The 14,018-nt window shown below is 37.3% G+C and overlaps 1 protein-coding gene across 5 annotated transcripts in view; it reads right to left on the reverse strand.

Moving 5' to 3' along the window:
• The window catches only part of LOC117435601 (zinc finger protein 385D-like), a 121,344-nt gene that overhangs the window by 29,369 nt on the left and 77,957 nt on the right, over positions 1–14,018 (reverse strand). For all 5 annotated transcript variants that reach the window (XM_034058919.2, XM_034058918.2, XM_034058921.2 and 2 more), the window contains one exon: positions 165–254. In XM_034058919.2, the coding sequence (XP_033914810.2) occupies positions 165–254 (90 nt within the window). The remainder of the gene's footprint in view (positions 1–164; positions 255–14,018) is intronic.

The raw sequence follows: 14,018 nt of genomic DNA on the forward strand, positions 1-14,018 counted from the left end.
CTTGACATAATCAAAAATAGAGGGCACTGTTACAAAATGTACCACAAAGGTATTTTATTGTAGGTATATATTAAATGCTTGTAATCAATGTCATTTTTATTGGTTTCACTATAAACATTTGAAGTAAAACACACAAGCACAGGAACATGCACACCCATACTCACACTGACACATAATTGACTTGCCGAAATCCCAGCCTTCCAGCTGCCAAAGGGTTGAAACTGATCTGTCCTGGAAGAAATTCCAACCAAGCTCTGAAGACAGAACATGGAAACCAAAACGTTACATACAAGAAACTCAATTTAAAAAGAGAGACTGATTGATGAATACATATATACATACATTCAATAAGTACAGAAAGATTTATATAAGTTATCAACCTGCTAGAGAACAACACTCAAAATCATATTGATTTGTAGTCAATGATGAATAGGATAGTTGTTAACTCCCAACTGAAGTCTCAAAGAGTCAAACATTTTTTGCTAGTCAGATGAGGGGAGGAGGATCAGGGTCATCCAAAGGTGGAATTCTCACTACTTGAACATGAGATGTTTCATAGATTTTTGTTTCAAGTAACTACATTACAGTGAAATTAACAACACTATGGCTGAATAGACTTATACAAAAACTTTTTTTCATCATTGGGTTCATAAAAGTTCTGTGGGTTAAAGTTCAGACATACTGTATTACTATAGATTTTTTTTGTTTTAATTTTAATAAATTGAAATGCAAACAAAAATGGCAAAGGAGCTGCAAGCAACATGTAATTTGAATATGCTTCCAGTCTCTACTATGTTGCTGCTCTCTGCAAAATGCATATTAATTCCTTCCTAGCTGTTCAGAGATTCCAGACCCTTCCCTTATTAAGATGTCAAACCACGTAAGGGAAAGATTCATTTTGAGATAGGCAACAAACTTGGCAAGTTGGCAGTCCAGGAGTCCATCTTACTGTACGTCAAACAACAATGTTACCCATACTCCACTATTTCTCACTATTTGCTCTGCTGCTTTGATACTGTGGATGCTAGCTTCTTTTATAAATACATTTGCTTGAAATAGAACTAAGGGATTCCAATTCCCCTGGGTTCAGCACCTGCACTACTGACCCTGTAACACTATCACAATTCATCACAGTATCTTATAAACCTTTCTACAGATGAGTTTGACCTAAGAATGCCTTTCCAGTCACCCAGCTGTTTGGAATTTAGCTCTTCTTATCTGTTAAACTATATCATTTCAGCCATGTCCCCCTAAAAAATAACTGCAACGTAAAAGATTTCCCTGAACAAGAACAGATGTTTCCTCTTACACATTCCCAGTTCTTGTGGCAGGCTGAGTCATAAGCGTATATACTCATAATGCAAATGCTTCCTCTGACTCTCATGTAATATGATTAGGGCTTCTGTTTTTCGGTTTTTATTAATTGTATTTTTCGGTGCTTTTTTTTTTTAGCTGTTATCGAGTTTTATGTAAATCGTTTTTTTTGGGGGGGGGGGCTTTTGTTTTTGATATACTGTATGAAATTAGTGTTTTTGGTTACTTTCCAAAATGCTTGAGCGTTTTTTTCTGTCAAAATATGTAGAAAAATTTGACAGTACTTGCACACTTAAGATGTACCTTCTTTCCTTTGCTGGCTTCCATAATGAAATCCCTATGGTCACTGGCACATTCTTCTGGGGTTTTTGTGTGTAGGCATTTTTTTTTACATTTCGCCACAATTCCGTTTTAAATCCTCCATATCTTAACTGTAATACAGCTTTAAATCCCACTAACGAGCCTCCATTCCTGATTGTAATCTCATTTTAAATCTTGCAAGCGGAGTCTCCAATAGAAAGAAAGAATTCAGAACGAATCAAAAGTCATGTAAACACAGTTTTCGGAAAATGTATCGGAATATTCCGAAAGTCAGTTTTCGGAAAAAAGCACCTAGAAATTTCCGATTAAATTCCGAAAACTAACAAAATGTATGTCATGTAAACACACTTTTTCAGAAAACTTATTCCGATAGCGTACTGCACATGTGCAAACTTTGACCTTCATTCCTGCACGTGGTTTTAGAAAACAGAGAAAATGATAATAATCTGTAGTCAGTCTGCATGCATCCATGTGTCTAGTTCAGGATGAAGTAATACATTTGTTAAAGTCTGTATGTATTTATTAACAGCCCATACTGAAGCAGCACATGTTTTCCAGCTTTAAAATGACGTGATAATTTAAAAGAATGTCTGCAAAAGAAACTGATAATATAGAACAGGATGAGCTGTTGGAAAGGCTGATTGCACATTGTGGGGAATCTGAATAGAGGTATAGGATAGTAATCTTTGAATTTAAGACCTGACACTTCGATAAAGCACTATATTGGATTGGTCTCTGTTCTGTCGCAGAAATGTCCGGTCTGTTCAAATCATACCTAGGCTACTACAGTACTATGCATGCGAAAATATCCTGCATTTTCCAAAAACTTCAATCCATCTATACAGTTGAATTCTAATTAGATTTTCTATTGTTAATCATGTAAACATAGAAAAGTGACATTTTAAGAAAATCAGTTTTCTGATTCAGTTTTCCGAAAACATTAGTTTTCGGAAAACGCTTTGTCATGTAAACATACTGAATGATAGATACAAGTCAGGAAGGCAGGACATTGCCCAGCAGCACTGGGAATTGTATTTATTATTATTTTTGTAGCAGGTTTTATTTTTTAATGGGAAAAGGGTAAAGTCAACGTGAATTGGTTAACTATTTCCACAGTTTTTCCGGTGTTTATTGGCTATCCACCGATTTATTTATTTTTTGTATCAGGGGTGTTTTATCGGGTTTTATCGGTTAAAACCGAAAATCACAAGACCTAAATATGATACATACTATTGCCTAAAACAATGGTGCATATAGTGTATATCTTCAAAAAATGTACAAGGCATTACAATCTTATTGAGAAAAAGGCAAAATAATAAATGAGGTTGTATTTGCCTGGTTGGACCCTGAAACTAGCAGTTAGGAAATTATGTTTTGGAGACAGCTTAAAACAGAACAAAATGGATGTGGCCCGAAGCTAAGACTCATCTCAAATAAAACTACACTGACTCAAAAAGAAGTAGGCCTATTCATCAGCACTTTACCCAGTGAGCTGCTCAGACATTGCTCAAAGCGGCAGAAAAGTGGTAGGACAAATATATTCTAGTAACATAGAACCTCCCGCAATACGTCATGACGCTTACAAGCATCAGCTTCATTTATAAAACAAGCCGCCACCATTTGTTTTTTTCACTCATTTTAATTCACTACAGCAACATGGGGGTCTATTTTAATGATGTAAGCAGTGGTGCCACCGGAACATTTATAAACCTGATTTTTCACGAACCTCATTTAACTGTTTTTTTTGTATATAGTAATGTTAATTATGATAAATCACCCCAGAGGCAAAACCCCAGCTGGATTAAGATTCTCTGACAAGATTCATAATAGTCATTTCAGAAGCGGTTTATAAAAGAGGAAGAACATTAAGTGAAATTGATTGCTGATACAAAGTGTAGGATATAGGACACTTTCATTGCTTAAATTTGTGGATCTGAATCTTTTGTTTGTTTGTTTTTACTATTGTTTCTCGTAATGTACACGCCTCCCTAATTCGAAATCTTCATTGCTAAATGTTGTTGTTTTCGTTCCAGTTTCTGCAGTTGCAGTGAGCATTCCTATCCTAAGGCCACACTGCAACACCATCTAGAGACAAATTACATTTAGGAATTATGGAACGTAGTTTTCCAAATTTTGCACTGGCTCACGCCATTTCAAACACAAAGATGACAGAGGTAAGTTTGTGCATTGTGGATCGTACTGTAGTAGTTCCACAGTGGACAAACGTCTCCATGAAACAACCTTACAACTTTCAAGAAAACATACTGTAGAATATATACTCATCCTAATTTGTTTTCCCATATGCAAAGTAAAGAAATTGATGAAAAATCTTATAAATGTGGGATATTATAAATAGGATATAACCAATAAGTCATCATATATCATCACACAAAAAAATAAACTCATTGGTTTTGAAGTGGTACATACTGTACTACCGGTGTTTCCCATTTCTAGCTACAGTGTAAAATTCCCTGTTATTTGGTGTAATCCTGCTTCCAGTCTGCTTGCCTGCATAGTTGTTTCAGCATCTCTATCTTTTTAATACATTACATTAACATTTCTATAGCATTAAGTTTCACAATTAAATAAATGTTCTCCACCTGTACAGGAGACTTTTTGCTGCAGCAATAAAGCCAGAACATCTGCACTACACTACAGAGTAATTCCTGAGTTCATAAAAAAAATTAATCACTATGCTGCTTTTATATGAAATAGCATATGAATTATTCAAAGTTATTTTGCAAGAAGATTATAGATAAGATTTTTAATTAACTCACAAAGACTTTACATAAATTGGTTCTTGAAAAATAATGCCTGTTATACTTATCTGTATTTATCTGGTGTGAAAATGTACTATTATACATTATCATTTTATTAATAATAATAATAATAATAATAATAATAATAATAATAATAATAATAATAATAATAATAATAATAATATATGTATTTTTATATAGTGCCTTTCATAGTGGACCACCATCACAAAGCACTTTACAGAGGTATGCTGTGAACTGTGCATTATATGCAGAGTCACTTACAATAGGACATTGATTTAACATCTAATGCTTAAATTATAACTGCAGGTTGCTTTATTTTGGATACTAACAGTGAAATCGCACAAAGCTTTCACAGACTGAACCGATGTTTTGCGAAAATGTTCTCAAAATAAATTATGCGTACATTGAGTACATTTGTGGATACTCCTTTTTTCAAGGTAGTTTGACACCACAGCAATCTTTTTCTAAAAGAAAAGAAATAAACAATGACATACGAAGTATATTATCTGCTACTAGTCTTTTAAATAGTAATTTTACAAAATGTAAAAGCAGTAGATATGTTTTATGTAAGTAAATATAGCACAGTTGAAAAAAAAAAAAGACGGTTCACCGGTAATGGCTGCCACTGTGTGCAACTGCAAACAAGAAAACAATTATGGCCAGGGTTACTGGTGCAGCGCACCAAATGAGCAAACTTCTTATGCATTGTGATGGTTTCTTTTACTGCAGTTTATCATTATAATTCTTAAACTCAATGCATGATGTAATGTGATTCGTTTACTGTAGTTTAGCATTTGAATTCTCAAACTTAATGCCTGATTGTGGCAAAGTGGTTTACAGTGTGCAGGTGTAGTGATGATGTGATTTTGAAACAGAAGACAGACAACACAGTTCACGATCCAAACAGGTTTTATTGTTTATAATCCTGGTCTGGCGATCACAAAGATCTTGTGGTGATTTGCAATTCATGAACAAGGTGCAGTGTTGTCTGGGTTTAGAGCTAATAACAACAAACAAGTAGATTTTGGGTACAACAAAACAAACAAAACACTCACAATAATTCCACAGAACTCCTTCCGGTTCATCTTAACCATTACAAAGGAAAAGATCACCTAGCCACATCACCTTTTTGTACCTTCAGTCACGCCACCTTGGTTAGCGAGTGCAACTGTTTCTCCTCCAATCCACGGTTGCAACATCGCTTTCCCTGTGGAGTGATGACTTAATGTACCGCAGCTGTTCTCACCTAACCCTGGGAATGAATTGTCAGGCCATCCAGTCCAGGGCACTCTGTTCCCTTTACACAGTGCCCTCACAGGTCAGGAGGGAGATTCATCACCAATAACCAAGAATCATTCTGTCTCTGTCTCAGTGATGAAATGTGATTTATGTATTTTACAGTAGTTTAGCAATCTAATATTCAAATTATGTATTTATTGTGTGATGCACTATTATTCTTTTACTGTGCTGTGAAGTGCTTTGAGATGGTGTTCCACTATGAAAGGTGCTATATAAAATTACGATTGATTGATATTACTTGAATAAGGATTAGAAATTCTCATTGCCCAAAATAAAGAGGGACATATGCAAAAGTTGATGTGTCCCTGTGAGGTGCACTATCACTATTGCTTTTTTATGTCTGTAAATTTACAATAAAATATAATATAATCTGTGAGCAAAAATGGAGTGAGGGATGGAAAGAACCAGCATATTTCTAATCTTTTTTTTCAGAATTTGATTAGTCTTGCTGCCTCGCTTTGTCTCCCACTGCCTTCTACAACTCTCCGGCCGCAGTTTCCGGCAAGAACAGCATGTGAATGTAGATTAGAATGTGGCAGTGTACTAAAGGGGCAGGGAATGTAAGGGAATTGCTTAGAATAGATTGCAAGTTCTCAGGGATGAGTGGAAATTATGGGAGGTGAGGGGAGACCAGCATTGAGTGCCCAGCGAAGTATAAAGGGGAAGAGGAGTGGGATGGGGTTTAAGACAGAGTATATGTTTGGCCATGGGCCTGGCAGTTATGATAGGAAGGGGGTAAAATGTGGTAGGTAATATTAACCGTTTTTTGTTAGGTATGGTGCAAGCTGCTGTTGCATAGAGACCTGTCCTGAGGAGATAGTAAGACAACGTGTTTCAGCGTGCTTCTGAAAAAAAAAAATTCTCATTTTTTACCTGAAAAGTGAAGTGAAGTTTAGGAAAATGAGCACGATCAAAAATAATTCCTTGAAAGGGCAGTGAGGAAGTATCAAAACCAGACTTGTTTTTAATAATTATCTTAAAAAAAACAAGCTTCAAATGACCTAAGTGCATTGCAAAGCATGTCAAGCCCTTGTCAGATGGTGAATATATCAAGAGTGCCATGCTGGCTAGTGCTGGTTCTTTATTTCATGGCTTCCCTTACAAGGATAAGATTGTGCAGCGCATCACAGATATGCCACTCAGTAGAAATACTGTCAAAGACAGAATCCTACGCATGGCTGAAGATGTTAGTCACCAACTCACCACTGAGTTGCAAAAGTCAGAGTTTTATTCACTATGTCTGGATGAAAGTACTGATGTCAGTAACCATGGAAAGTTAGCAGTAATTGTATGTTGTGTAGCTGGTGAAAGCATGGTGGAAGAATAGGTGAAACTTTTATCTCTGCCAGGGAGGACAACAGGGAATGATATCTTTAATGCTGTCAGAGGGGCATTTTTGGCTGAAAATACCAGCTTGGAAAAAGTAGTTTATGTTACAACTGATGGTGCACCTAGCATGGTTGGTGCAACATCAGATTTCATTCAGTACCTTGTGCAGGAAGCAAAACATCCAGTTGTCCAGTTTCACTGTTTGCAGCATTTGTTCCCCCACACCAGCTCTCCAGACAACGGAGGGGGGAGGGGGGCTCATGCTGGGGGGAGGGGGGGAGGTGGGGAGGTGGGTTGGGGAAGAGGGCAGATGGAGGGGGTTCTATCTAGTTCATATAATGTTATTGATTATTTTGTATTGTGGATTGCTTTTTTGTTCGTGTGTTTGCTTAGTAAAAACTACAAAAAAAGGAATGCAAATATTGTTTTAAAAAGTTACCATTTAGCCAGCGTATAACCTATTACATCCCTAATTAATCATTGGCACCCTTGGCACTTAGTGACGTATATAAAAACAAAAAATCAAACTTTAAGCACTCCAGCTAAAAGCGGTTTGCCTTCCTTATACTATAGTCTTAACAATGTATCATCCAGGTATATTTCATACATTAGTGAAGCCATGAATATTACATAGTTAATCAGGTTTTAGCCTATGAACTAGACCCTCAAGTCACTGGTGGAGTCGAATTTCACTTGAGTCAGTTGCCGCCGAGATTCAAATTTGTTGTTAGCCGCCATCTCAATCGGATATTTCTGACTGACAGCGAATGCTGATATCTTTCTTCTTAACCCTTTCAGGACCTTACAATACTTCAGTTTTGTTGAAAAATACTGATGTTTGGGCAAATTACAAGACATTGGGACCTATTTAGCAACATTTGCAAACCCCTAAGGCAATCGCAAAACACTTTTGCAGACAGTTAGCACACCGGAATCAGGTGCACGTGTGGGCAAACAGACTTTGTGATTGACATGGGCTGAACTTTAGGGGAGTGTCCTCATTTACATACAAATGTAGCGATTTAGCAAAACATCAACAGTGTTAACGTTTGCGTTTCGGGTTGACATGTGAAAACCACGTCTAAACTGTGGGCAAATTACATGGTCGACTATAAATACCGGTGAAACTACCAGGGAAGCGGGCAAAGAAAACAGAGAGAGAGAAAGAAAATAAATATGGAGTGCGCACTGGATTAATGTGATATTTTATAATGTAATACTTTGTAACCAGGGCCGGATTAACCCATCACGGGGCCCTAGGCAAACATACACTTCTGGGCCCCTTATCTCCTTATATAAATAACAACAAATATATGATTATATATATATATATATATATATATATATATATATATATATATATATATATATATATATATATATTAGCTTAACTCACAATCCACCAATTTGCAACATTTTCGTTTTTAAGCTATTATACATGGTTTTGATCAGAAATGGTCATTTATGGTTATTAATTATGACGAAAATGTCACGCACTGCTCTGAACTGAACGACTGACCGAATCTGCCAGAAACAGTTCAATTGAAGGCGGTGTGCTAAATACATTTCAAAATAAATTCGGAAAAACCTGAAGCCTACGTCAAATCCCATAGTGGAGCTTGATAATCACCTTTCACGATTTACTGAATAAAAATACAACAGTTCAAATATGGACAAGAGTACCATGTTGATTGTTATCTAATTTAAAACAACAAAAGATGATATTTCTATATAAGAGGGTGCTCAAATTGTTGTCCACTAACTGTAGGTTCCCCATAGGCCACAAAAATATATATTAAATAAACAAACACACCTGCACATTGTCGTGTAGTCAAATCAAGGTTGCCAACCTTGTCGTTTTGTTTTTACTGACACTTATAGTGGCCTTTTTTTTTTTTTTTTTGATCTGACAATGTATTTTTTTACTGACTTGATTTAAAAAACAAATAGGAATAATAAATACAAATACATTATAAAATAGTCTAGTTTTGTGTACTTACATTTCTTTAGGTCTTATTTACTTCTTATGGTCATACATGGACACATTTGCAGACTGGATTGTTGGTCTGAAGCTGGTGCTGTTTTTAACAGCAGTCTTGATAGACAATTGATTTCTTACGTCTGTTTTTACAAGGATCATCCGAGAAAAAAAAGTGTGTTCTAATTCTGCAGTGCTGTGTGGCAAAGTCAACATATTAATGGCAACCATGGCAAGTGTAGGAAACATGGCTCTCTGCTAGGTATATACAAGATCGCAGTTATGTGCCAGTTTTCATCAGCTGCCAGATCACGTCTAAGATCCGTCAAGTCAGTCAGTCACTTGTTATTGCATAAATTGCAACTACAAAAAAGCATTGCAAGTTGGACATTGTCTCCCGAGCTCGCTATGCTTTGTTTACTTACTTGGTTGAAGAACGCGTATACTCATTTCAGCACAGTATTGTTAATTGGAATTCTTCTTTTGGTACTTTTCACTGCCATCACGTAAGGCAGTGCTGCCCAAACACGGTCCTGGAGAGCCCCTATCCAGTAAGTTTTGTAGGTCACCCTAAATCGCTAATTTCTAAAGACTGGGAACACATGGAAGTTATTGATCAATTAAGCAAATAACTTGTTCAATTAAGGGAACTCTGGTCACTGGGCCAGTTTACATGCTGGGAAAATGTCATGACTTGTTTACTGTCATGACTTATTTAAGGTGGTACGGTCTGGATTACAATTTTAGTTAGTTTTGGTTTATGTTTAGTTTATGTTTGAATACAAATATAATACATTCTACAAAAATCAAATACAACATGAAGTTTCAAAGCAGGAATTGTTAAATTAAACAAACCAAAACTATCTAAAATTATAATTCAGCCGTACCACCTTAAATAAGTCATGACAGTAGACAGATAAGTCATGACATTTTCCCAGCATGTAATCCAGGCCATTGAGGGCTCAAAAGGGTAGTTCATTTTTTGTACCAAATGATCTCTAAATGACTTCATTTAATAAATCACCTGCTTAATTGATCACAATGAAATTGCTGATTAAAGGTTACCTATAAAACCTGCTGGATAGGGGCTCTCCAGGACCGGGTTTGGGCAGCACTGACGTAAGGTGTAGGTATATGTCATCGAGCTGATTGGGAAAGCCGCAAGCAATACAAAATATACCATATTTATTTTGATTCAAAATAACATTATTTTATTTATTTATTTATATTTTAGTGTCAAAATGTAATTTTATTTTACTGAATTAAGCCAAATGCAGTTTAACGTGGCTTACTTCTTTCTCAGTTGCCCATACAGCAAAGGCAGTGAGCTTTCCTTGCTTAACTGTTGATTGGAGGTGTTATTTGACAGGCTTCATTAAAGAAAATGCTCTTTCTCCAGAGTCACGGATAAGGTCGGGATAATGTTTTCAGCTTTCAGCACAGATTTGTAAAACATATTTCTAATGCCCCCCTTTGCCGCTTGCATTCTTCTTCTTCCCGTTTCTTGTGTTTATGTTTTGCTGTCCATGAAAGAGACATAATTTGCTGTATTCAAGCAAAATCAAACTGACTGACCTGGAATTTACTTGTGTCGCCACACGAAAGTGAGCAAGACAGTAAGTTCTGGGTCAGCCAGTTTGATTTAGTGTTAACAAAAGTGAGATACACTGCCTCGATTGAAATGTCAGTGAGTGCAGTTCTTCCAATTTGTGCACAATTCCGTAACTGTTTTTTTTTTTTACTTTTAGTTTTGGGCCCCCCCATGCCTTTTGGCCCTAGACAGGTGCCTAGTTTGCCTATGCGTTAATCTGGCCCTGTTTGTAATGTGATACTGTGTACTGTGATTTTGTAACAATTGTCCCTGGATAAGGGCGTCTTCTAAGAAATAAATAAATAAATAAATAAATAAATAAATAAATAAATAAAAATTTCTACGTGGTCAGACAAAGAGAGGCAGAGACGTCCCCAAATATTTAGAAGTCATCTGTCTGACACACAATGTATGCAGTAATTTCACCTCAACAGACAAACAATCACTGACATCTGCCAACTGCTTCAGGCTGACCTGGAAGGAGACATGCACTGTTTGTCTGTAGGCACTAAGTTACACACACACCAACACAGTTACACACACTACATCACAAATGTGTATGCAAACTATGTTGCTCCACTCATGACTTGTTTATCCTCGCTAATTCACAGATGGCAGCTGTGTTTCAGTGGGATGACAGTCTGAGAGTCTGGTTGATAGGGGACAACGGGTATCCACTGAAGCGGTAGCTACTGACACCACTGCTCAACTCCACGACCCCTGATGAACAGAGGTGTAACCGTATCTTTAAATGTGATCATACTGTAATTGAGCGAATATTTGGAATCCTCAAAATGTGATTCTGTAATGCAGGGGTGTCAAACATAAGGCCCGCGGGCCAAATAAAGCCCGCCTTTGTATTTTATTCTGCCCACACAAAGTTTACTCATTATAATGTAAAATGGCCCGACCCGGTTTGCGCTGTCAGCTGATTGTAAGAACGCCAATTCCCATCAGACTTTCTAAAATTACAGGGAAATCAACAGAAAACGGCACGAGCGTGACTGTTGATCATATGATCATAAATATCCACTAAGGCAGTGTATTATGGGATGTGCATATGATCATGCACTGTGCTCGTCATATCCTGTTTTCTGCAACAGTCATACAGTGGTCAGAAATGTGTGAAGCTCCAGCTCTCACAATGTCAAAAAAAGAAAGGTCAATAAGGAAGGCAGACTGTTTAAAAAAAGGTGGGAGACAGAATTTTTTTTTGTCGAGCACAAAGAAAAACCAATTTGCTTGGTATGTAAAGAAAGTATAGCAGTGATGAAGGAGTTCAATATAAGGTGCCACTATGAAACTAAACATAAAGAAAAGTATGGCGAGTTAGAAGGACCTGACAGGCAGGAAAAAGTAGACTAATTACAACAAAGCCTTGGTTTTCAGCAAAACATGTTTAAAAGAACAAAATGTGAAAGTGATGCGGCAGTAAGGCAAATTACGTTGTGACAGAATTAATTGCAAAATCATCAAAGTCGTTTTTTGAGGGAGCATTTGTAAAAGATTGTATGCTTAACCCTTTGCGGTTCTATGTCGGACCTGGTCTGACATTGCAATTTTCCCTTGCCGGTCCAATGTCGAACCCTGTCCGACATCATCAAAAAGATGTAAAAAACAGGTCTCTAGTTGATTTTTCTCCAGAAAAATCAGAGAAAACCATTCAATGGCCGAGTGAGACCAATAGGGGCCGAGAGAAGCCGGAAAAAAGGGGCGTATCTCATGAATACAGATAGCCCTGGCACCACATAGATAACACAGACACAAACAAATGAGATAGCTGCTTCTGCGTCCAACGCTCAAAGAATATCACAGACATTATCAGAGCTTTTTTTTAGATGTTATAGTAATAGTATAAATAATTAAATTTATCTATACTATATTGTATTTATCTTGCTCTTATTGTATTACTTGTACTGTAACACTTGAAATGTATTTGCTTACGATTGTAAGTCGCCCTGGATAAGGGCGTCTGCTAAGAAATAAATAATAAATAATGATAATAAAATAATGACTTGGATCACATTATTGAGGAGTTTGGTGATAAAACAAGTGATCAGGAGATGATTTATCGGTATGCACTACTATGAAGAGGTTTGTGAAAAATACAGCGAACAAGAGGTGGGGCGGGGCTGGAGATGCAGTACTGAGTGTCCTGTTGATATGCAGTGCCTTTTATACCTGTTTTACTGTGAAAAATATACTTTTAAACAGCACTGAATAAATGGACCGCAAAGGGTTAAACCTTTTTTATTTTCTGTTTATTAATAATAAAAGTGCCACAGCGCATTCATTACACCAATCTGCTGTGGATGTCCATTCCTTTCACCCTCAGTACTGTGTGTTGTTCCGGGTCTGACGTCACCACTTCAGCCAGCCTGTTCACATATGGATTACCTGTGGATTGGCCAGAGATTTCCCAGGTACAGCAAAATAATGGTATAGCTCAAGACATCATACAAAATATAGCTACTAGTAATGTTCGTGCGGGACGCATTACTTATGTTATGGAGAACGGAATCCTGTACCTTCAAATTCCTGGAAAATGTAATAGGTTTAAATTCCAACTTTTCATTCCTGCTAGTCTTTGGGAGCAGTTTCTGAAGTATTTTCATGACAGTCCTCTAGGAGGCCTCTTAGGATGTCTGAAGACACTCCTATGCCTACTGGATGTCGCTTGCTGGCCACCTGCAGGAATGCTTCAGTCAACATCTGTCAAGGAACCCAAAGATATGTTGGGGGTTGATGGGTCCTTTTCCCCATAGTAAACAATGGCATCAATATTTTTTGGTTGTGGTAGACTACTGCAGCAAATGGGTGGAATCTGCGATTCAAAAACCCCAAAAATTGCCACTACTCTCACCCAAGAGATCTTTATAAGATGCAGCACTCCATTATATTTGGTGTCTGACAGGGGAGCACAGTTTACTAGCCAGTTGATTAAACAGGTTTGACATGAGTGGGGGGTGGTTCAAAAACCTACTACCAGCTACCAACCCCAAACCAACCTCACTGAACGGATCAACTGTACTCTCAAAACTATGATAGCCTCTTATGTCAAGGTGAATCATACCAACTGGGATCTATGGCTTTCAGATTTACCATCAACCCAGCCACCCATGAGAGTACCGGGTTCTCCCCTGCCGAAATCTCTCTGGGACATAAGCTTAAAGGTCCTTTAGAAAGCCTTATAGCAAGACCTCTAGAGCCCAAGCAGGATTCTTACACTCTGGTAGAATGATAGCAGAAACTATTGGAGCAGGTAAAAGAAAATGTATACCACGCTCTGTTAAAACAGGCTCGCTATTATAATCCAAAGACGTGCCATCACTTTTCAGGTTGGAGACAAAGTGTGGATACATGAACATCCCATATCGGACATTAAGACTGGATTTATGGCAAAGCT

The sequence above is a fragment of the Acipenser ruthenus genome, chromosome 3, assembly GCF_902713425.1.
Source record: "Acipenser ruthenus chromosome 3, fAciRut3.2 maternal haplotype, whole genome shotgun sequence".
Lineage (NCBI taxonomy): Eukaryota > Metazoa > Chordata > Actinopteri > Acipenseriformes > Acipenseridae > Acipenser > Acipenser ruthenus.